Source organism: Ammospiza caudacuta, chromosome 21, assembly GCF_027887145.1.
Source record: "Ammospiza caudacuta isolate bAmmCau1 chromosome 21, bAmmCau1.pri, whole genome shotgun sequence".
NCBI lineage: Eukaryota > Metazoa > Chordata > Aves > Passeriformes > Passerellidae > Ammospiza > Ammospiza caudacuta.
Genome location: NC_080613.1, coordinates 1,263,392 through 1,286,500, shown reverse-complemented (window position 1 = coordinate 1,286,500; position 23,109 = coordinate 1,263,392). Strand labels below are relative to the sequence as shown.

The 23,109-nt window shown below is 39.6% G+C and overlaps 1 protein-coding gene across 4 annotated transcripts in view; it reads right to left on the bottom strand.

Annotated features, from left to right (window-relative positions):
• The window catches only part of DENND1A (DENN domain containing 1A), a 145,886-nt gene extending 123,259 nt beyond the window's left edge, over nt 1-22,627 (bottom strand). For all 4 annotated transcript variants that reach the window (XM_058818155.1, XM_058818153.1, XM_058818156.1 and 1 more), the window contains exons 1-2: nt 22,520-22,627; nt 16,709-16,779 (exon numbers count right to left, since the gene is read on the bottom strand). In XM_058818155.1, coding sequence (XP_058674138.1) covers nt 16,709-16,779; nt 22,520-22,536 — 88 coding nt within the window. In that variant the 5' untranslated portion in view covers nt 22,537-22,627. The remainder of the gene's footprint in view (nt 1-16,708; nt 16,780-22,519) is intronic.
• Between the last annotated feature and the right edge of the window lie 482 nt (nt 22,628-23,109).

The window sequence follows — 23,109 nt, the reverse complement described above, 5'->3', positions numbered from 1 at the left end:
GAACACCTACTTTAAGCAGGCTTTTTTGGGGTTTAATAATTTTTTAATTTATTTGTGTTTGATCAGAGTATTTTTTTCTCATAACCTTTTTGACACTCTATAAATTTAATAGAGATGTGTTTTAAGTGCTCAGGCCATGAATACTGAATTTGTTTCTCTCCTGCCTCTTTGTATTTATATTCCGAGGCAGCAGAGTTGCCTGGTGACAGTCTCCCCACTTCCACAGCAGCTGGCAAGCCCTCCTTGTCCTGGGGATATGAAAGAATCAGTTAACTAATATTTCAGGCTCTGATTTAAATGTGACAGTCTGGAAGTGCCAATACCACGCAGAGCAGGATTTACAAGCTAAGGTTTTTCTAAAAGTCTCAGAAGCAATAAAGAAAGAAAACTAAAAAGACCTTTATCACATCTAGCTAACATGCAGCAAAAATTAATCCTGATTAATTAATTAATCCAAATTAGTGCATCATCTAGAGTTTAACAATACCAGACACAAGCAGTAATTGTCTAAATCTGTTAACTTAGATTCTCAGAATGCAAATTCTCAGGCTAAGACCAAAGCAACCAGAGCTTTGACAGCTTTACAGGAAACAGTCACCCCTTTAATATTTACAGGACATGTATTTCAGATGGCTTCTGAATGCCAATCTCAATGCCTGCTCAAGGGCCAAGCACATGCACCCAAACCGATTTCTCTAAGCTCACTTTGTACAGCAGCAAAAATAAAAGTTATATTTGATAGAATTAGAGCTTATAGCCAACTGAATTGATACCCAATTGTATTAATTAGCATACTAAGCACCTTCATTTAAAAAAATCCTTATTCAATTAATTTTACAAGAAATTTTTATGTAATGATACATTTTCTACTTTCCTGTGTCAACCAAATAACTTTTAACTTGGTTGTTGCTCTGAAAAAAAACAGAATTAATATTTTAATTTCATATTGCTTTTTAGCAATAGTGTATTAAAAGGAACTTGTGTAAAACCTCAATGTGGCCATGGCAATCAATCAGCTGCATTACAAAACCTAAAGGAATTGCTAATGAAAACAAACAGTTTTTCACTAGCAGAAAATACTTGGAGTTTTATAAACATTTTCCAAGCTGTTTCATTGCTGTCATTTTTGGGTTTAGCTTTAGTGATAGTTTGACCATTTAAATTTGGTAATAATCTGTATTTTCTATGTCTTAGAGAACATTTTACAGTCGTTTAACTTTTTAAAAATTTCTTTCCAAACTTCACCAACCACAATAACTTCAGATGGACATATTGTCAGAGAGGCACATAAAGCACTGCAGAAATACATTCATTGCAATATGGATGGCCACACATCAGGTTTCATCTGAACTGACTGGAAAAGGACATGGAACAGAAGTGTTGTAGCCAACCATAAGTTCTTGAAGGGTTGTACTAAGGAAGGAAAAACAACAACCCTTCTCTTGAGCAACTGGATAATTGCCTGAACTACAGAGAGAAACCTTCTTTGTTACACATGCAACAGTGAATACTGATTTCCAAGCCTGAAGCTATGTAAGTTTCTAATTCAAACTCTGACCCCACGTTCATCCTCTCCATACTGATAGTCTCCAAGTGCTCCCAGTGCCCGTGTGCTGCGGTGCAGCAGCACTCCCACACTGCTCTGTCACCAGCTGGGGAACCTCAGCACAGCTCAGAGAGCAGAGCTGCACCAGCAGCCTGATGGGGCTTGGGGGCTTCTGTTGGTGCACCTCTGCTTAGCTCAGGATGCTTCAGTGATCTGGATGGCACAAACAAAACATGCTTTGTGATGAGGCTTTAGCGATGATGCTTTAGTTCAGGATGCTTTAGAGATCCCTTTGGCACTGAAACAAAACAACTCCATCAAAGGTGTATCGCTGAAGACCTCACTCTCCATTCCATTGGTCCCTGCAGTGGAGATGTCACCACAGATGCTGTTGGGCATGGGCAGTAGGACACAGCTCATCTGCCACACCATAAATCTGATTCACCCATGGCCTTACCAACAAAGGATAGCCAGGCTTCATGAGCATTTCTGGGGAGCTGATTTCACAGTGGTGCTCTGCTTGCAGCTTTTCTAGTGTAGCCACACTTAGAGTTTCACCCTCACTGCACTGATAACCCCAGAAACCTGGGCCAAGAAACAGAACTGACCAAGAGTTTCCATGGTCACCAACACATTCCTGAGCTTTGCGGTGTTGCAAGTTCATATATTAAAAGATCATACGTAAGAGAGAGCACTAATTATTTTATTGGGACACTTCAGAACCTGGCCTTGTACCCTTCAGTACTCAGCCTCACCTTTTTGCTTCAGCCTGAGCCATGCAACATGCCCATCTCAACCCACCAGTGCTATTAGTGCTGCCCATGGAAAATGGTACATGGTAAAACAGTAAAAGTCTGTAAGAACAGGTAAGCTGGAATTGAGTTTAAAAAACAAAACAAAACCAGAGATTGGTGAGCCTCATGTAAGGCTGCAGCATCACTGAGAGGTCTCATGAAAGCCTTCAAGCAAAGTATTAAGTGGGAGGAAAGTTTGTAAGAACGGGAAAAGCATCCAGTATGCACCCCAACAAAACATTTCCACGGAGTCAGAAATGTTGATGACAGAAGTTGAACTTCTTGAACACCATTCCAAGCTTTGTGGGGGTGAGGGGAAGGAGGTCCTAACATGGAAAAATACATCTCATGGAGCTAATGACCGTGAGATGAAAGAAAACCAAAATCACTTCATGCTCAGCTGTTCAGAATGACTTCTCTCTTTTGGAGGAAAGTTCATTAACTGGACAGCATCAGAGCACAGCAGAGCCGTGGATATATCGACACTTGCAGGACTGACCTAGTTCATGGCTGCAGTGCTTTCAGTCACATTAGCAGAGCTCACTATGCTGTGTGCACTGCTGAAACAAAAGGAAGGTCTCTGTGAAAGTAAGTTTGGCACATTTAAGCAGTGCTGTTGGCTTGAAGAAAAACTTGGTTTAGATAAAGAGGAGTTTGCTGATATTCAGCGCAGCTAGACAGGAAATCTATCATCTCGCTAAAAGAATTTAAAACATTTCTGCTACTGTAGAAAAGGCAAGGGTATCAAAAGGATTTTTAACCACAAAAAATGTTTTCAGACACTTGATACTTCCAAGATGTATGAGAGCATACATCCAGCTACCAAAACGCTCCTGAGAGAGTGGAGTAGTCCACTCTGAGCAGGAACATTTCACAATCACGTCACAGCCCTGGAAATCAGGCGTATATAAACCCAGCAATTTCACTAATTTCCTTTCTCTTTCCCTTGCCCAGCTTTAAGAAACCACAAACTCCCAACTAAACTTTCAGCCCTTTTCCAAGCTCTGCAGATTTGTTTCAATCTGGTCACCCTCAGCAGCAGATTTGCTGAAAACAATCTTTTTCCTTCATTACAATTCCAAAGGTAATCTAAAACTGTAACTTGAATCCACTTGTACAAACTCTCTCCACAGGCTGATGATCCAGGCTGTGCTGAGGTGCAGCTGGCCATTGACTCTGGGAGTGGGATGCTGGGGGAAACACTTCTCACAAATCTGACAAACTAGCAGGAAGCTCAAGAGCTGGGCAGTTCTTACCACACACTAGCACACCTTGAGCAGTACCTGTTCTGTTCTCATTATCTTATTCTGTGTCTAATTGGGACTCTAAGTTCTTTGCTCCCCAGCTGCTTTTTCCAGGTCTGAATTCACACTGCTCTTGTACTCTCATCAGAAGAAATTCAAGCACCAACAGGTCATTTCTAAGCACTCCCCTTTTTGCTAAACTCTTATTAGCACTACACCCAAACACCCTTTTTGAGAACAAAAATTAATGATATTTATCAAAATTTGCTCATTGAAAAATAAACATAAATCACTAACTCTAGTACCACAACATCAATGCTCCATGCCATGATTGTTCTACAGATGCTCCACAGCCTTTTCTTAAGTGACCTAAGTTCGCTCCATCTTTTTATGCAAGTATGTATGTTTAATTTTTAAACATGAAAGATTAAATTAGAAGTTACCCACACAAACACAAGTCCTTTTAAAAAGGCTCAAAACACTGTATTTACATCTGCAAGTACTCACGTTGTTACTACAACCTTTATAACCGAGCTTAGGTTTGCTTCAAACAAAACAGGGTTCTCAGTGATAGAGGCCCAAGAAAAAGCCCTGCATACAGTTAGTCTACAAAGAATTAACTGGATTAATTAGCAAGGGATTTGAGAAGCAGCTTGGAGCTAGAAAACCAAAACACTAAATTGTTTAAATACTTTGGCATTGGATCAAGGTTTCTAGGCAGCCCTATGTTCCATTCTCTCCTTTTTTTTTTGCTCGGTGTTTTAACACATTTAACCTGACGAGGTACTTTTTCATGAGATATGAATGACACTGTCAAAATACTAAAAAAGAAGATGTGAATTAAAAAATGCCACAAGCTGTTAGCAATTCTGCCAACATGTATGAGCCCAGGCAACATTAATTAAAAATCAATAGCTTAGGACATAAATAGCTCTTATCTCTGTTATAGTATATCTCTAACATAACTCTTTATTAAAGAAAAATAAAGAGGAAAAAAAGCCAGTGTCTATGCTATTATACTGACTGAATTGACCACAACAAAGCAAAAGGAATAAGGCAAAAACCCTGAGCAAAGAAACCCTTATGAGAAAGGGAGGACAGGCATATGAATGATTGGAATGCTTCAGCCTTGCACTATCATTAACACATAACTGGCTGGCAACAGCCACGCTGCAAATACTTGGAGAACAAGTTACCAGGAAGAACATTCCATGTTTTCAGTGCTAATACGATTCTATACAAAATCCTTCTGGCCAAGGAAATAAAAATAACATGCACATCTTTCTGTCAGCTAGAAGTCTCTAATCTGTATCACCCTGAGTTTATTAATCAGTATTTTTATTTTGCATCTCAACTAAAGATTGTCAATTCTCTGATAATTATAAAATAAAGATAAGAAAAAAGCAGGAAATTGCACTCCACCTTTATTTCCTTTAGCAACACCATCTTCAAACTAAAGTTACATTAGCAGGCATCAAAGCCAAAAGACTTAAGATTAACTAGGAACTTAAACCAGGGCTTTCAACAGCTGTTTTCACACTTGCAGAGAGCCAAACCTTTGAAAGACTCAAATCCATTTTCTAACACAATATCACATGAAGTCCACCAAGGTGGATGTGTAGTTTGGGTTTGTCGTAACTCAGGACAACCATGACAATTTAGATTTCTGACAAGTTTCTACAGAAAATTAACATGAAACAGAAGATGTAAAATCATACTGAAATGGAAAGGCTAAGCTTAGTTTTCTTTTTGTATAACAACTCCTGCTTCATTCAATGATTATTAATGACAGGCATATCAAATGCTTCCACCAAGACACAGCAGTCTGTAATCAGTGATGAAGAACCCAAACAAATGGAAACATTTCACTGAGTTAACTGGAGTTTGAGTCCTACCTTGCACCTGTACTTCAGCACACTCCTGCTTCTTCCCCTCCCCTTGTCGTAATCCCAGCTCCCAAAAATTTACTGATTGAAGTGCAGCACAACAAAATCAAAGCTTCTATTCATGAAGCACAGACACCAAGTGTCAGGACAGGGAAATAGAAGACCACACTTTTCACAAGATCTTTGGCTCTAACTTTTCATTGAGCTACAGTCAGAAATGATGTATTTCATTCTGAACTGTCCAAATTCCATTCCAGCTCTGGCCATTTCCAGATAACCTTGTTTAAGGTGCACTGAATACAAGGTTTTGTTGCTGCATTTGATAGAACACAATTCTTCATCTATAAAGTTAATTATGCAATCTTAATTTCTAGTAGAAGTACATTAGAACATAGAACTGCCTTTATTAGAGTTCCTTTAAACAGAATAAATTGGAATTCCATCAAGTTCCCTCAATAATGCTTTTTGTCATTGGAAGATACAAGCTAGCCCTTTATTAACATTTCAACTATTGTCTCCATGGAAGGTTCAAGAAAACAAAACAATTCTGAGACTTTGTTAAATCATCTGTCTCCATTTTACTTGATCATTATAAATAAAACTGAATAGAAGATGCACAAGTAATTTGTAAACTCTTTCAAAGGACCTGATTTACATTTTTCTTCTTACAAAGATGAAGATCTCCCCATAACATGCTCCATTTGTGTTAAATATTAAATTAAGACACTCATACTACATATATGGCAAAAATGGAATATAATTTTGATATGTTTTGGAATTATTTTAAGCAGTCTAACGCTGTTTATAATACTGGTGCAAATACTGCCACCAGTAAAGAAACAAACATTAAAAAGGTGTCCTTTAAGCTTCCCTTTAAGGCATCTACCATAATCGTATAATTTGCTCTGGACATCATTAAAATGTAAAGTTAATGAGGATTCAGCTGAAAACAGAAGAAATGTAACCTATTTTCAGGCAAAACTTCTAACACTGCAATCAGAGGGAAAACCTCTTTGATGTCTCTTTGTCTCTTCTCATTAATTTTCTTTTGGTTTAAAAAAACACAAAGGCTGTTTAAACTAAAAAATGCATAGAAGTTTAAACATGGTAATTATAGTCGAGCTGCAATGAGGTCATTAGGTTTTTAAAACTTCGAGATAAACAAAATTGAGATGTATGACTATTTTAAAAACATGTCAATACTTAATTTTAATTGTCCATGTGATTGATACCCACTGTATTGGAAGGATTTAGTCTGGATACAGAATTGTTTCAAGATGATTTAGTGAAGGACAGAACCCCATGGCCGGGGTAGAGCAAAGCAATCAAGAAATACATCAAAATGATAAGCTGTAATTACTGTATTACTACATGCCACATTTAGTATTTCTAAGTGCAACAAAACACACTTTTGCCATCCGTGCAAGAGAGATGGCAAATTGTGAGATTTTACTCTTCACAGTTCATTAAGGAATAAAATACTGAACAAGTTAAAGAATTCTATTTACTCACTACATCTATTCTTGTTTATGAACACTGCCAAGGCACACACAAAGCTGCACACTTCTGTTTTAACATGCTAATTCTGTCCAGCAGAAAACACCTTCAAGAAGTATCTTTAATTACACAATATTAATGCACTGTGATATACTGTAGTGGCAGATATTTCTAGCAAATAATTTACAAGTAAATTTTCCCAAACACAAACTAAAAACAATTTTTACCATTACTGTCTAGAAAATAAGATGATGGATAATCACAGACAGGTCTTAACAAATACACAGGGCAAATATAATCTGATCTTTAGAGTAGAAGGAATTTAATCAAATGATGCAAAATAATAATATTTATAACACTTTTCTGTGTGCCACCTCTAGATAAAATGGAATAAGATGAGATTAATATATTATTTTGTGGCAAATGTACAAAAAAATAAATGTTAATGCATTGTGGACAGGGGTTACAGCTTTAGGAGAGGGTTATTTACCCTAATGAATCTTTTCTAGGTGTTTGATAAACTCTTCAAATTAAACTGAGTCAAGGACCAACAGACAAGTATCAGATAAAACCAGAAACTACTTTAGGTGCAAGTGAAGCACAACTCCAGGAGAAAATTTCATATTTAGTTCAAGGAAAGTTTTGGGCACTGGGCTCACCCCAGCAAACACCAGAACCTGCCTGCCTCTGCCTCTGCCTCTGCCTCTGCCTCTGCCCACACTGCGCTGCCCAATCTGCCATCGCCTTCACATTTTCACACTTGGCTGAGTCTGCTTTAAGTAATTTTGATAGGTGTTTCTCCACAGAGTGGGAATCTGGTTTTTTTCTCCACAGAGTGGTAATCTCTGGAACAGAAGATCTCAAGGATCTCCAAAGTATCTTACAGATAGAAATCGGAGACATTTCCTTAAGGAGTGCAACAATGTAAGAATCATGAAGAGGTCATGCTGTCACTATTTATATATTCTGAACTATGTGGTTTCAAAGTAAATGATTCTTCAAAGGAACCAAATATGGGATTGAGGTAACACCTGTAGAGTGCAATGGGAGTTGTGAGTTTAATTCCCTTCACCACCGCTTGAAATCCCAGCACAAATTCTAATGGTAGATGCTCCAGGCAGGAAAGTGTTCAGAAAAAACTCTCCAGAGTATAACCAATTCCAGACAATAATATTATCAGTATCAGTTATCTCTTCCTATCCCTCTATCCAAGGTTATCATCCTCAAAATGGAAGCCCAACTTCCTTCGTTTCTATTTCACTCTTCTATGAAATAAGTAATATTAAAGAGTAAATAAAAAGCTGTTTCCATCTTTAAAAAAGGACATAAAAATCATCTTCCCAGGAGCCAAAAATGTGTCAGCATCTGGAGTTTTGACAAATGGTTTACCAAAACTTGCTAACCTAAGAAGGACCAAAACCTAAATTGTCTCTGGTAGCACAGAAGGTGGAGTTTAGGATTTGTTTAGATTTGATTTTGGGTTTTGACAAGTGCTGAAGTAAAACAATAGTCTTGCATTAATTTTACACTTATTTGATAATCATCAAACCTCAAACCATCTCTTTTAAACTCCATTTCAGTTTATAAAAAATCTAACACCCAAACCGCAAACGATCAGAAAAAACCAACACAAAACAAAACCAACAAAAAACCACAGGAAAACCTAACAATGTCACTTTTTGTTCATGACAAAAAATACCACACCAAACGCAGGCAGCCCATGCCTTGGGCACTCTGACAGGCCTCTTTTCGAATTCCAGTTTACACTCTCTTCTTGCAAGGAACTCCCCATAACAGAAAGAACCAGCAATACAAATAGATCTCGTTCATCTTTTACTGCCCACAGCTGCTTTGCCTGAGAGCTGCTCCTGAAGCAGTGCTCTGCTAGGTGCTCTAAAGCACTCTGTAGTGCTGCAGCTACCAACCTACACAACACCAGGCTAAAGACAGACACAAATCCTAAATTCCAGTGCTTCCACTGAAAACATTCACAGGAAGCATCATCCAGCTGTGGATGGATTTAGGGGACCGTGCTAACTTCAGGGAAAGGAACCACCCAAAGTCCCTGCTCTGAAATCTACAGGGAGTCTCCTTTAAAGTCATTACTACTTTGTTTCTTTTTCACCTGAATGACACTCGAATTGAAAGTCCTTTACAGCAATGTCTGCATCCAGGTTAACTAGAGATGCACTAAGCTTTGAACAGAAGTTAACACTCATTAACAAGATTACCTGTTGTGATTGAGAAGAACCAAAAAACAAACCCCCTTGGAAATGCTTATGACTGAGAATGAACTAAAGTTTAAACGGCTCCCTTAAATAAAGTCACACACACATACCCTTCAACATCAACGTTTGGACTCTGTTCAAAGTACAAACTCTTTGCAGTTACTGGCATGGCAGCCCTATTCTTAAAGCTCCACAGTAAGAGAGAGTTAATTGCAACAAGTGCTCCACCAAATTCTTAAACACTTCAGATGCTGAAGTCTTAAATGTTCCAGTAATATTTGGTATCTAAATTGAGTCTCTCGAGAACTCTTTTAAAGGAACAGCCACTCAAATTCATCTATAAATTCAAGGAAAAGTATTGCTAGTGAATGAAAATAATTTGTTAGAATCACTAGAAAAACCTTCCCTAAGAAAGTTTCAGTTTAGCAGTTAATTCCAACCTGCAGTTAAAAAGGCACTAGCTGTCAGTCAGTTTTCTCACCCAACTCTATCATGAAAAGAAAAACTGACAGATCACAGGAGCTTGCCTTTGTAAACCAATTCGGGAACTTTCATGCTTCTTATTTGTTAGGTTAAAGGTTAAATTGCTGACCTCTGCCCTCCTGCTTAGCAGCCTTTCCCTTTTTCTGTAAAGCTTTATTTTGGGGCTGTATTTACATGGATTAGTCTCTTTTCACGCTAAGAAGGAATCTGTTCACAGCCAAAGCCTTAGTTCTGGTTGTACAAAAAGCAGTCACAATTATTCAGCAGCAGACAATGACCATATTGTGGATTTACAAAAAAACCACCTCAGCCATGGCAAGTTCTGTCCTTGCTGCACAAAACAATAGAAGAAAAATCTTATCAAGCATTCAAGAGAAAGCAAACAAAGCAGGCCCACTGTGAACTTGATGAAGATGTCAAGCTCCTTTAAAAAAATATAAATCAACAAAAGAGTTTAAAGTCTTGTGAGTGAGACATTCTGTGCTGAATTTTTCTGTCTAGTTAAACAGTGCCAGCATAGTAATATACTTCAGATTAGTAAATACTTGTGAAATAGGAAAGACTGTAGACAGAAGTACTTAAAGCATGAAGCAAAAAGGCCAAAGAGTTCTCTTCCCACAAAACAGCTCACAACAACAGAGAAACACTCAGATTTGATATTACTGGTTTGGGGGTTTATTAAACCTAGTACTATCAGATAAGAATACATCTGAAAATGTGTTAGATAAAGTGTATGATGACTTGCAAAATGACAGATTCTATTATTTTTCATAAGGTGAGTTTCTCTTCAATTGAGTTCTATATTTCATTTATACTGTAAAAACCAAACTGTAAACTGTCTTCACAAAAAACAGCTCAAACTGTGCTATTGACTTACCCTGACACTGCAGTCCCAGCAAGCTCTTTGTTAAAATCTTCCACCTTGTTTGTACTTAGAAGCAAAGCAATCAAATGGAAACAGAAAAACAAAGCAGCAGCTTAGGAGAATTAGAATTCCCAAATACCACCTACCTACTTAGCTTTGGTTACTTTTCCAATCTTGCTTTAGGAAGCTGGGTGTAGCAACACAACACTGTGAAGATGGGTAGGAAAACTCGTGACATGGGAATTCCAGCCCCTTCAACAGAAAGCCCTTATTTAATGGAAAGAGACCTGAATTCTGCACTTCCTTTGATATTTCTAAACCTTCAACATTTTATCTATTTATCAATACAGAATGGGCATATTAGAACCAATAAAAAGCTTTCATCTTAAAAAAATAAAGGCTGCACTGAGAGGTGCATGGGTAAGGTTTACAAGCCTTTGACTGACCAACTCTTACCTTAATCCTAGTCCAGTAACTTTGCTTATGTTCAAGAAAATCCTTCATCAGTTTAGGAGGCACTGCTCTGCTATGTAACATTATAATCTGTAACAAAATCCAATGGTAGGGAGCAGCAGTGTGTCTGACAGAGACAGAAAGCTGCTAGTTCTCTCTACCTGTGAAAGTCCTACCACAGAAACCACGGTGACAACTGTAGAATAATTTTAAGGCCCAAGTACATGGTGACTTCTCCCAGTAGAGTTAAGGACTTCGATTAGTTTAAGTTATACATTTGTGATCTACTGGGGAGGGGGGGAGGGAGGGAAAGAGCTATTACAACCCAAGGCTAGAACATGAAAAGTAAAGAAGGAAGTACTTAAACTACTCACAAGCTTCTAGTAGGAACAAGATTAGTAGTACATGCTACTCTAGGAGCCAATTCAAATGCAAATTTCATCCTTTCACTCAAACAATGATAAACTACCTCAGAGTTAATAGTTTCCTTCTAAGATTCATCTCCCTTTTCAACTTAGCGGTATGTTTTCCAGAAAAGAAAGAAGCACATGGAGAGTCTTACAGCAAGACCTTTTAAATTCTGTCATAAAAGAAGTAGCATAAACTACATTTCCTTTCCTAATCCAGTGAACATTTGTTAAACTCTAACATGCTCACACTTTGTCCGTGCGGTCGCGTTTAGGCTTCTAACTTACCATGGTTTTTTAAAAAACACTCAGAAAGAAATCCTTTAGCTGTACTAAACCATTTCAGCTTTTTCCTTGAACACACAGCAAGAATTTATGCTACACTCACAAAAAGATGAAAGATGAGGTCCTTGGAGAGAAAGGCCTTTTGGCACACTACATGGTAAAGCTACAGATTTGACATACTTTTATAATGTCTGCTTTGGCAAGAACACAAAAACCCCACACAAAAGCATGGTACGTCCTCCCAGACAGGGGTGTAGGGGGTGTTTTACTCTTGTGAGCATTTACTTTCAAATGCTCTCACTTCAGAGACTATTTTGATCGGTTACTTTAGACTAACAAATTCTCTTTTGCTATATGAACAGTTTGACAGTCAGACTACAATTCTCCTCACAGCCCTTTCTAACAAGAGAGAATCTTTGGCTGAAGTCCAGCAACAGCCTTAAATTTGTCACATCCTATTTTTGATGAATGATCTGCAGCAGTTTTAAGATCATAAAGTGCTTTGAAAGTTAAAAGAAAAATTTCACAAGTAGTAAGCTTTCACTTTCTTTATAAAGGTATTTAAACTAAATTTGCTAGGAGATCCTTTCTACTTCTGCATCTCAAAAAACCCGCACAAAACAATCTCCTGGCTGAGATGAAAAACACAGGAAAGAGTTGCAATGCACTTCTCTACAATGCGTCGATAGCACAGAACTGGCTATCTAGGAGTGCTTAAGTGAGCTTAAGCAGTTCTCTTCTGTAAAAGAAACAATAAAAGTTCTTTGTAATTTACTATCTCAGCTTCTGTGAAGTTTCAGTATTATGAAATGCCGCAACAAATACAAAAATCACAATCTTATAAAATGCTTTTTTCCTTCCTTTACACAGAGATTAAAAATAGGAAAATAAATCCAGTAAAATAGCTGCATTTCATAAAAAGTTTTTAATTATCAACATCATGTAACAATTTCAATGCATGACAGAAGATCATGCACCAGAGACACAAAACTTACCAGTTTTACTTTGAGCCAATATTTTCCCTAAAATATTTCATTTTCACAACAAAACCATGGCTATTTTTCCCTCTTTTTCTGGAAGTAAATGTGTGGGAGCTGGTGAGAAGCATTAGAATTGCAAAGTTCCTATGCCTGACATACTTATACCTGACACACACAACACAGATTTCTCCCGAGACAAATTCCATGTCCTGTCACTGTACAAACACAAGCTCTGTTCTCGTTTGCAGCTTCTCACTTTTGGCGAGGAGGCTCCAGAGCAAAGCATCCCTACAAAGAGGGAGTCAGGGGAGAGGAGGCCTCTAAGGATGAACAAGGAGCTCCTGGACAAACTAAACACAAACAGGCAGCTTCCAGAGGGTGGAAGCAGGGAAACATGGCCTGGAAGGAATGCAGAGGAACTACTTGAATAGCCAGGCATCAGGTTAGGAAAGCTAAAGCCCTGCCAGAAGTAAATCTGGCCAAGGACATCAAGAAAAGCTTTTATAGGTACATTGGTAATAAAAGAAAGAACAGGACAAATACATGTACTCTCAGAAAGGGGAATAACCAGCTTCCATTGAAACACCATGAGGCAAAAAAATGGTTTGGTGTCATCTTCTCCTAAGGAAATATATTTTTAGTAAGAAATACTCATCTTCATGCGGCCAGTCAGAGTTGAAGCTATCCTGCTTAACAATTCTCAAAAAAAAAGACATCACATTTACTTAAGTAGGAAAAATCTGTAAGTTTCCAAGTAAGACTTGTGAATTCAACAAAGAAAAGCACAAAAAACACCTTTAAATACAACCGAATGCTAGAATTGTATAATCTACCAAAGGTTTCAAGTACCAAAAATACACAATGCTGAGCACAGATGATTATTATTTCTAAACAATCTTGAGGGGAAAGGACAGTGAGAGCACAGGAAGCTGATCCAGTGATCATTTCCAGTCTCAGTTCACACATTTCACTGTGGTTTAGCAAAGTTCTGCCTGGACTGGAATAAAACAATGTTTGCTTTTTCAACTTCTTTGGTTTCAATGACATTTTTCTCTTTGTACCTTATTAAGTGTACAAAATATTCCCCAGATGATCCTGAAGCTTACACTTCTATGAATCAAATCTTAGGATCACAGAATAACTGAGGCAGGAAGGAGCCTTGAGGGGGCTCTAGTCCAAACTCCTGCTCAAACACAGGCCAGGTGTGAGATCAGACTGGGTTCTTCATGGTTTTGAAGCAGTTTGGTCTTGAAAACCTCCAAGGATGGAGATGCACAACAGCTCTTGAGTGAGCTGGTGTAATACACAACTCCTCGTGGTGAACAGGTTCCCCATATTCACTCAGAACGTCTCTTGATCCAGCCTGTCACTGCCCCTTGTTCCCCTGTGGCAAGCCTGGACACCCCATCCTGATGGGTATGAACCTCCCAGAGAATACTCATACATATACCCATATATATACCCATACATATACCCACATATATACCCATATATAATACCCATATATATACCAATATATATACCCACATATATACAACATATATAAACCCATATATATACCCACATATATACCCACATATATAGCCATATATGTACCCATACCCATAGCAGGGAATGCTGCTGCCCAGCTTCCCTGGAGCCTCCTCCAGGCTGCAGCAGCCCTGCACTCCTGTCTCCTCACACTGAAGTGCTGCAGCTCACTCACCACCTCTGCAGCCCTCCATTGAACTTGGGCTGGTTTATCGGTGGCTTTTGTGGAATGCAGAACAGATTTTTCTCTTCTGCAGCTGACCATGAACTTTGAAATACATTAAAGCTTAAAATTTCAGTTGATACTTCACAGTCACATGGAAACATCCTTTGCTACTTTCTCACTTTCCCAATTTGCTCTCCCATCCCACCATGGCTGGGGGAGTGGGTGGCTGCGTGGGGCTGAGCTGCCAGCTGGGGTTAATGCATGACAGCTACACTAATTCTTGAATAACAAAATGGAGGCAAGTTTAACCATCCCACAAGCCAGGCAATCCCCTACACTACAGCAGTGACAGATTGGAGTAATTCCTTCTCCTCAAGACCAAGTCAGAAGACTGGTACCAGAATTAAGAGCATTTTCAGTATCAACAGCACTATTATACCAGACACAAACTTCAGAACCAGCTGCCTTAGTTAATTTTGGGACCAACCAAACGGGGAGAAATAGTTTCAATCCTGCCTGACTATTTGCTTCTTACACAACTTTTATGCATTTTACTTTTCTCCACAGTAGCTGCTCCTTGCCCTGTAACATACATTCCCCGACTGCAAGAAAAAGAAAACTTAACCTGTATTCTTAGGATTTTGGCACGGAACAGACAGCCAAAACATGGACACAGATTACATGGAGCTTTCTAGGCGTGTATTTCTGGAATGGTAATTTGCCTGGGATACAGTATACAGCTGACACTGAACAACACAACTTTCATTCAGAACAGAAGGACAAAATATTTGGGTACACACAAATCTAAGGCTTCTGAGAATAAAGACCACCTCTTAAGTACAAAAAAATCATTTGGGAAAAATCTCCTAAAAGATTCTTCAGAGAGAGTAGCTTCAAAATATACGGCTAGTAAAAACAATTACTAAAATTCTTTTTTTAATCTCTAAAAAGAATTTCTGAAGATTTTGCACCTACAAGTGCATACAACAAACCTAAAAACACAACTAAGTGAAACTCCCACAGAATCAGTTGGTTTATAGAACAAAATGTATACTAAATTCTCCAATTAAAAACCTGTAAAGTAGTTTCCGTGCTTTTTAACCCACCTTCCCTCAGCAGGGAATTAATCCCTCCAGGGGGATGCAAACAAACTTCAAAGAGAAGATTATACCCAGACACTAGTACTGTACAATGTAATGTTTATGGTCAAATTTGTTCAGATTTTCTGGCACTAGAATCCAGGTCAGATGTGCAGAAACAAAGACCAGTTATTAAAAGGGCTCCTGCAGTTACATCAAATACTTGTGATGGCACAGAGCAGTAGGACAAGCCAAAACTGTATTCCAGCTACAACTCCTATGGAGGCCTTGGCAGGCAAGGAAGGACTTGCAGCTATTTGACTTTCACAGACTGTAACAAATACAGATATAAAAGGAGATAAATGGCTTTCCAGTCAATAAAATAGAGAAATCCTTTCTACTGGTTCATTACACCATATCTACCACACACACGTGATTGTTTAATAAAAGACAAAAGAAATACTACTTCAGTACATGCTGACTAATCATAATCATTTAATTGTTATGAACTTCCTTTTTGTGCCATTCTAGAGACTGAACCCTCACAACTCTACCTTGAACTAAATTTTGACATTATGAATTTCAACCTTTGCTTTTCCTGCTTATTTGTTCAAGTTCCTCAGGTGAGATAAAAGTGCAGTCAAAAATTCCCAAATGTACTTACATGTTGGTTTCAGCAGTTATGGGACTTCTCTACCATAAACATAGGAATACTTATCAAAATAATATTACAGAAAAATACTTGTGTAATTATGACTTGATAACAATGCTAAAAACAGTTAACCAAATCATAAGCTGCATCTGTGCCTAATTTCCAGAGAAAGTCACTTGATCAAAGGGAAAACTATGGGAGTAAATAAAAATACTTCTGTAGACAAGTAAGAAAGAGGAAGTAAAAACAAATTCCAAACAAGATGTTTCAAGAGTATTTTTTGGTTTAGAACTACCCTTTTTTACATGAGCAGCAAATACCAATCTTAAAAAGCACTTCCTTTTTCAACCTCATCAAGAAAAGAGTTATTTCTATTTTAAAAGACAAAAAGAGACAAAACAGTCAAAGAAACCTGAAAATTATCCACAATCAGGTAAAGAAATATAAATTCCTAATTTTTAGTCCTAATTGTTAAAGATTCCACAGAACAAGTAATTAAGATATTTTTAAAAGCTAGAACAGCATAATGCTAAATGTATTTCATTATCTCACAATATATGGTTCTTAAGAACAGTTGTAGCCAACAAAGAGGTAGAAACAGTGCAAACAGTACCTTTCCCAAGGCAACTGACTCCTGAGTGGGTCACCTCTGCATACACCTCAAAGGTAGTTTCTGGATTTTGTCTGAAACAAGAGAAGGTATTTAGCACACTGAGCATTTGGTTTAAGTGCACTTGCAATGAGGCAGTCAGAAAGGGCTCTCAGCATGCACACAGTACAATACCAACCAGAGAATCTCCATTTCTTGGTTTACAGCCCTGAATGATTTCTCATCAGACCTTTGGAAGGTGCTAAATACAGGGATTTTTCCAGGAAAAAAAAAAGGGATTGGGAACTTTTCACCAAACTGAAAAGTCACATTGTCCAACACTGAACAAACAGCATCCAGATTCACATTTTCATTACTGTGACCCTTGGGTTCAACTTCATGACATCTATTTGCCCAGGAAAAGAGAAAAAAAAAGTAGATGCAGTCAAGAGGAGGCAAAATCACTTTCTGCACACACTACTGAAAAACTTAAGAGGCTGTATTTAGGATGAAGACAGTGCCCCTTTTTAATACCTGTCAAAATATTTCTAGCTCTCTGCCAAAAACAGGCCATGCTGGAGAATATTACAAATGCACGAGGTTTGGTCTCATGAGACTCCAGTCTTAACTCCAGAAATTTGCCAGATGCATGGAAATAAGTGTGACAGTCAAAAACCATACCAAATTCAGCTAGAAGATGTAAATTATGCTTGAGGAAAGAGATTTACTTTGCTCAAGAGTTATAAATACACCAGCAGTAAAAGTAAAAAGTTAATGATATTACTACAAAACAAACAAAGAATTTAGTGTATATTTCCAGTTCTTACTAATTTAACTCTCTAAGTGATGCTCTGGAATTACATCTCATAATGAACATGCAAAGGCAGCAGGCGATTATATCTGAAAGAATATTTTGACTTTATTCCTAACAATTTCAGCTACTCCAGATATTTTTTATGAGATTAAAAAGACTGAAATACTGAAATAAGGATTTTGCAGGTATGAACATGTGACACTTTATTCTTAGACTTTCTGGCTAAAATCAAGAATCAAAATTGCATACTTACTGTTCCAAATTTACAGCTGCTTGTAGAGTGACAATATTGTCTCCTATGTGTTAATGCAAACTAACATTAGAAAATTGGTGTGGTATAACTTACTTGTGAATTTTGTAACTTCCTTATAGCTAAGGACAAAAATAATGACAAAGTCCATAAATACATATACTAAAATTCCTAACTGAATGCTAATTGAAAAATTAAACTCATCTTACCCAACAATTCAAACCAAACATAGAAGCATGTCGAGGAGTTCAGCTTAACTCTTCAGAGAATTTCTATTATTTTTAATCCTACTTTAACACCAAAAGGATTAAGGAAAACATTTCTAACCGTGCCACAGGCCCACTTAGCCTAACTCAAGTGGCTCTAAGCCAAACCCCACACCTATTTAAACGGACAGAAAAGTACCACTGCTTTCAGTAGAACAGGATCACACTCCTCGGTTTTACAGAGCACCTCTCAGGAGCAACAATGGTTCACAACTCAATTAATGGTAATTTAATTTGCCACCAGTTCCCAACTGATTTGTCTTAAGTAGCTGTTTTTTCAGAAAACTACACTCATAAGTTATGAGAAATCCAAAGTCAGCTGTTATTGTGCAATATAAAAGCAAACTTGCACAACTCTCGCTGTGCTACTCAAGTTGCAGCCCATAACCTGCAAATACTGGGGGAAATGCTGCAAATACTGGGGTTTAGCTCCATTCCTACAGCCACACTGTGGGGTGAGGATGGAACGACACCCACAGAGCACCAGAAATGTATTTTTCCTTTATACACATTGCTGGGCAGCCTTATCATACCCTCCTTGTTTATGTCTCTATTTTTAGCATCCTGTTTCCTTAATTAAAAGTTTATAAACTTTATATTTTTATAGCTAATGGTTAAAACAACAAACACCTTTTTAGTATTATGTTAGAACCCATGTTCAAATTCTTAAGTGAAAGCACCGGGTAACAGAGCTGGCAGGAGCACAGACCATATTCCAAATCTTTCAGACAAAAAGACATCACATTTTGTATTTTAATTTTCCATGACAAATGTCCATTTATTTCTATGAACAGTAAAATTAAAGTAGCCTTCCCAAGTGAGAAATTCAGTATTAAAGGCTGCATTCAACAACCAACACCTCACTATGAGAATGAAGTCATTGTTGGATTGTGGCTATTTTATAACTTTTCAGAGGCATTAAGGAAACAACTCACTATGAGACTTCATACAGTTTGCAAATACAGCATAAACAGGATCAGAAATGTGTATTCTGTAGTCCAGTGTCACCTGAGCATTGCACAGAAAGCCCAGCCATCCTCCACAGCACAGAGCCTTGCACACACACCGAGTTCCCTCCTCCAACAATCACTTACGGACCCATGTGAACAAGTGAACAATTAGATGCAATTTAAAAACTACATAGGACACAGAGGTACAACGAGACACAATACCTCACTTATTTGAGAAGTAGGTTATTTCAGAAGGAAATGCAATACTTCTCTGTAAACTCTAACTTAGGAAGGAGCTATATGAGAAAATAATACTTCTGTGATAAATGCTAGTTGTATGAATTACTTCAAATCTCTGATCTAAAAATAACATCCATTTCAAAGCAATCCATATGAAATCCAATATTACACTGAAATAAGATATTTCAAATAAGATATTTATGCATCTTTTATGATCAAAAAATGTAGTTTTACCAAACTGTAAGAGATTTACTCAGAATAAAATTAAACCAAGCCCTTCTCCGAAGCTGGATGGCTGGAAGTACAGACTTTACATATCTACAGCCCATTTCAATTCTGTTAGCAGCATTTTTGGTACACATAGGAAAATGCAATAGCATTTATGACAGAAAGTATCATTCTGCTGAAGAACTGAGGCATAAGAGAAGAGTCTGACATTGCCTGATAATTAGTTGTCCTGTAACAAGACTTAGTTGCTCAACTCTTGCAAAAAGTAAATTATTAGCAGAAACCTGTAATCACTAATTCAATTCAGAAACTATAACCAAAGCCTCGATTAATTTCCATATATTTAACTTTTTTGCCTGGTATTCCCTGGGTAGATAATATTTCATCTTAGTACATAACAAATGTTCTGTTAAATCTCTGAAAGGTTTCTCAGATGTACACTTGGCATCTATTGTGCCACCAGTGAAACAGAACCCCCTCTGGAAAGGGACATGCCAACTGCATGACAGTGCAATGCCATTCTGCTGAACAGACTGATATTGACACATCACTTAATAGAAATAAATAAGAAATCCTTTCTGTCGTGTAACATGGAGTTCAGAGGCTCGGGAGCAGTGACAGCAGCAGGTTAACAAAGCTCCTGTGCTGCCTCACCTGGCTGGCACAGAGTGCCTGGCACGCTCCCTGAGACGTGCCCCAACACAGGATTAACCCAGCACAACACTCAATGGAGCTTTTTTTTTGCCTGCAGCTACACAGAAGCCAAAAGCTTACAGGACTGCTGGCAATTCCTTGATTTCTTTCACTTCAGTCTGATGCAGCTACTGATACTTTTCTCTAAGCAATCTTTCACTCAAATGACTCATTATTATACACCCATCAGAAATCTAACTGACAGATATGCCCAGGTTTCATGCAGAGTCTATCACAGTGCACACAAGGGATCCTGTGCCAAGCAGTTCAATATCCCTCAGTTATCAATCTACTGCAGGAAGCAAGGGATCAGACTGCTGGATGTTTACTGGGGCTCCAGCACACACTGGTGACACCCCTAAAGCAGATGTGCCTCACCCTACCCAGTACACAAACAGTTCTCCCATTCACACTTCCAACCTGTCCCAATAAGGAAGTTACTTACCAACATTGAAGTCCTTGCTGGATTAAACATCCAGCTCAGAAAGGCAGACCAGAAAAGCCTCTTACTCAGACAGGCTCTCTCTCACTCAATATATTTTAAGACTGTTTTGAAATTTTGTCCTTACACTACTCAGGCACAGTGTTCTGTTCAAAGTGAAAAAAAACCAGTTTATTATGTGTTGCTCAAGGCAAAGTTGCTTATTCACTCAGTAGACAAAATGCTTTCTCACAAAGTCCAAGAAGAATGAAAAGCAATGTTTACCTGGGTTTATTGCCTCTTTATTACCTTTGCTACTCTGGTGATTGGGAAAGACAAGTTCACACCGAAAGACTTAGCACAGAAAAAGTCCTTAACTCCACTGGCTGCACTAAGTATTTCTAACAGCTACATCTCCCTGGCACCAGTTTCTAGTTGGAGCATCTCACCTGCCTGACATTCTCATTTCGCAAAGTCTACTCAAAGCCCCACTCAGCAACCACACACCCAAAGATGGCAAACCCAGCCTGTGGATTCAGTGTGCACCACAAAACAAACTGCACTTAAAGTAAGCATCAACCCCTTAAAAAATTTAAGATAAGGTCATCATAACAAGTAATTTTGGATCATAACCTTGAAGTGATCCAAGCAAGGGTGACTGCTGCAGGGTCTGAAGGTGCAAGTCAGAGATACACTCTGCTCTGCTGCCGAAATACGTACAGTTTTCAATTCTACCTGTATTTGACTGTAAGAGTTTAACCAGTTTCTCAGGCTTTCATTTCTCTGCAGCAATAGCTGAGAACATATACTCCAAAAAGGCGCAAAACTCAGACCCACAGTATGCCTAAGGAAGGAAGAAAGGTTCATTCCTTTCTGGAACCAACCAATTGCCACAGTGCTATCATTACAAACACTCATTATCCGCTTACATTTTCCTAAAACACCCAACTGAAGAGACGTGTTTTCATCTATCCAGCCTATAGGCTTGGGAACATGAAGATGTGTCATCACACAAATTCTGTCCCCTCTAGTCTTGTATTCAAGTTAAAGAAAACAAGTGAAAAGTTAAAGCCCAAGTCCTGAAGAACACTGTGTTCAAGAAGGAAAAATAAGTGCTCAACCGCACTTGCTGAATGAAACAGGATCTACCTGGGTCTCTCCACTCTGTAACCCTTTCACACACAGAGATGTCAGCACTCCCTGTTTGGCAATAACTTTATTACAGCTCTACCTGTGTCCGAGGAACTGAATTTTCCTGGAATGGCACACGAACAAACTGAGACTTTTAAAGTGAATATACCAAACATATCAACAAGGTTTACCAATAAATCAACAATCAATTTTATGAAAATTTAAAAAAAACCCCAACACTGAGGGCATGGATCTGCAGGCCCAGCACATCAATCACTTGCATCACTCCTTCCCCCAGACCCCTTTGCTAATGCACTTTGGCTATCACCTAGCCAGACTGTAGTCCTTCCGTCAGCACACTCTGGGCAAAGAAATGAAGAAATGTGTACTCCCTCGATCCCTCCCCACCCCCGAACAGGCGTCGGCTGTGCTGGCAATGAAGATGTTCCCAACGCAGCACCCCCGCCCTCCCTCGGGCCTGCACCGATAACATTGCACTGCGCTCCCCGCCCGGCCCGGAGAGCGGGAGGGGCAGCGGGCTCGGAGTGAGGCAGGGTCGGCTCTGGCCCCTCTCCTGGGGCAGGGCCGGAGGGTCCCGCCGGGGTCCCGCCCGGAGTTGGGCTCGGACGGCCCGTCCTGCCCGTCCCTCCGGCCGGCGGGGCAGGGAGCGCTCTCTCCCCTTCCTTCTCCCTCTCCTTCTCGCCCAAGCCGAGGCCCACGGGCTCGGCCGGGGTCCCGCCCGCGCGGCCTCACACGGAGCGGAGGGAGGGCGGGGAAGTCAGTCCCCTTCTCGCTCTCCCGAGGGCCTGAAGCGGGTCTGGAGAGCTGCGGAGGGCACTCACTTGATCCTGGATCCCATGGTCTCCGGGGGGACGCATAGACCCGGGGCGGAGCGAGACACGGGCGGGGGCCGCAGGGCCGCGCTCTGTCCGCCGCTCGCCCCTCACTCCATCCCGGCCCGCGCCGCGGCGCCCCGGCCGAGTCACGGCGCGGAGGTTGCCGGGAGCTGTAGTGCGGCGGGGCCCGGGGCGGGCGGTGTGTGCCTGTCTGGGGCAACCGGCAGGGAAAGGACCGGGCTCTGCTCGTGGTGCTGAGCCACAGGAAACCCGGCAACGGGCAGGAACTGATGCACAGCAAGTTCCACCCGAAAACGAGGCAGAATTCCTTCTCTGCGCGAGTGCCCGAGCACTGGAACAGATTGTCCCGAGAGGATGTGGAGTCTCCCTCGGGGGAATATTCCAGAACCGTCAGGACACAAGCCTGTACCATGTGTTCTCATGACTGTCTGGACAGAGAGGTTGGACCAGATGCCCCAAAAAGTCCCTTCCTACCCGACCTATGCTGTATCTCTGTGACTGTGGCCGGGAGCGCCGGGGGTCGGCAATGGCAATGCGGAGTGGCCCCGCTCCCCTCAGCGATATTCAGCCTTGAA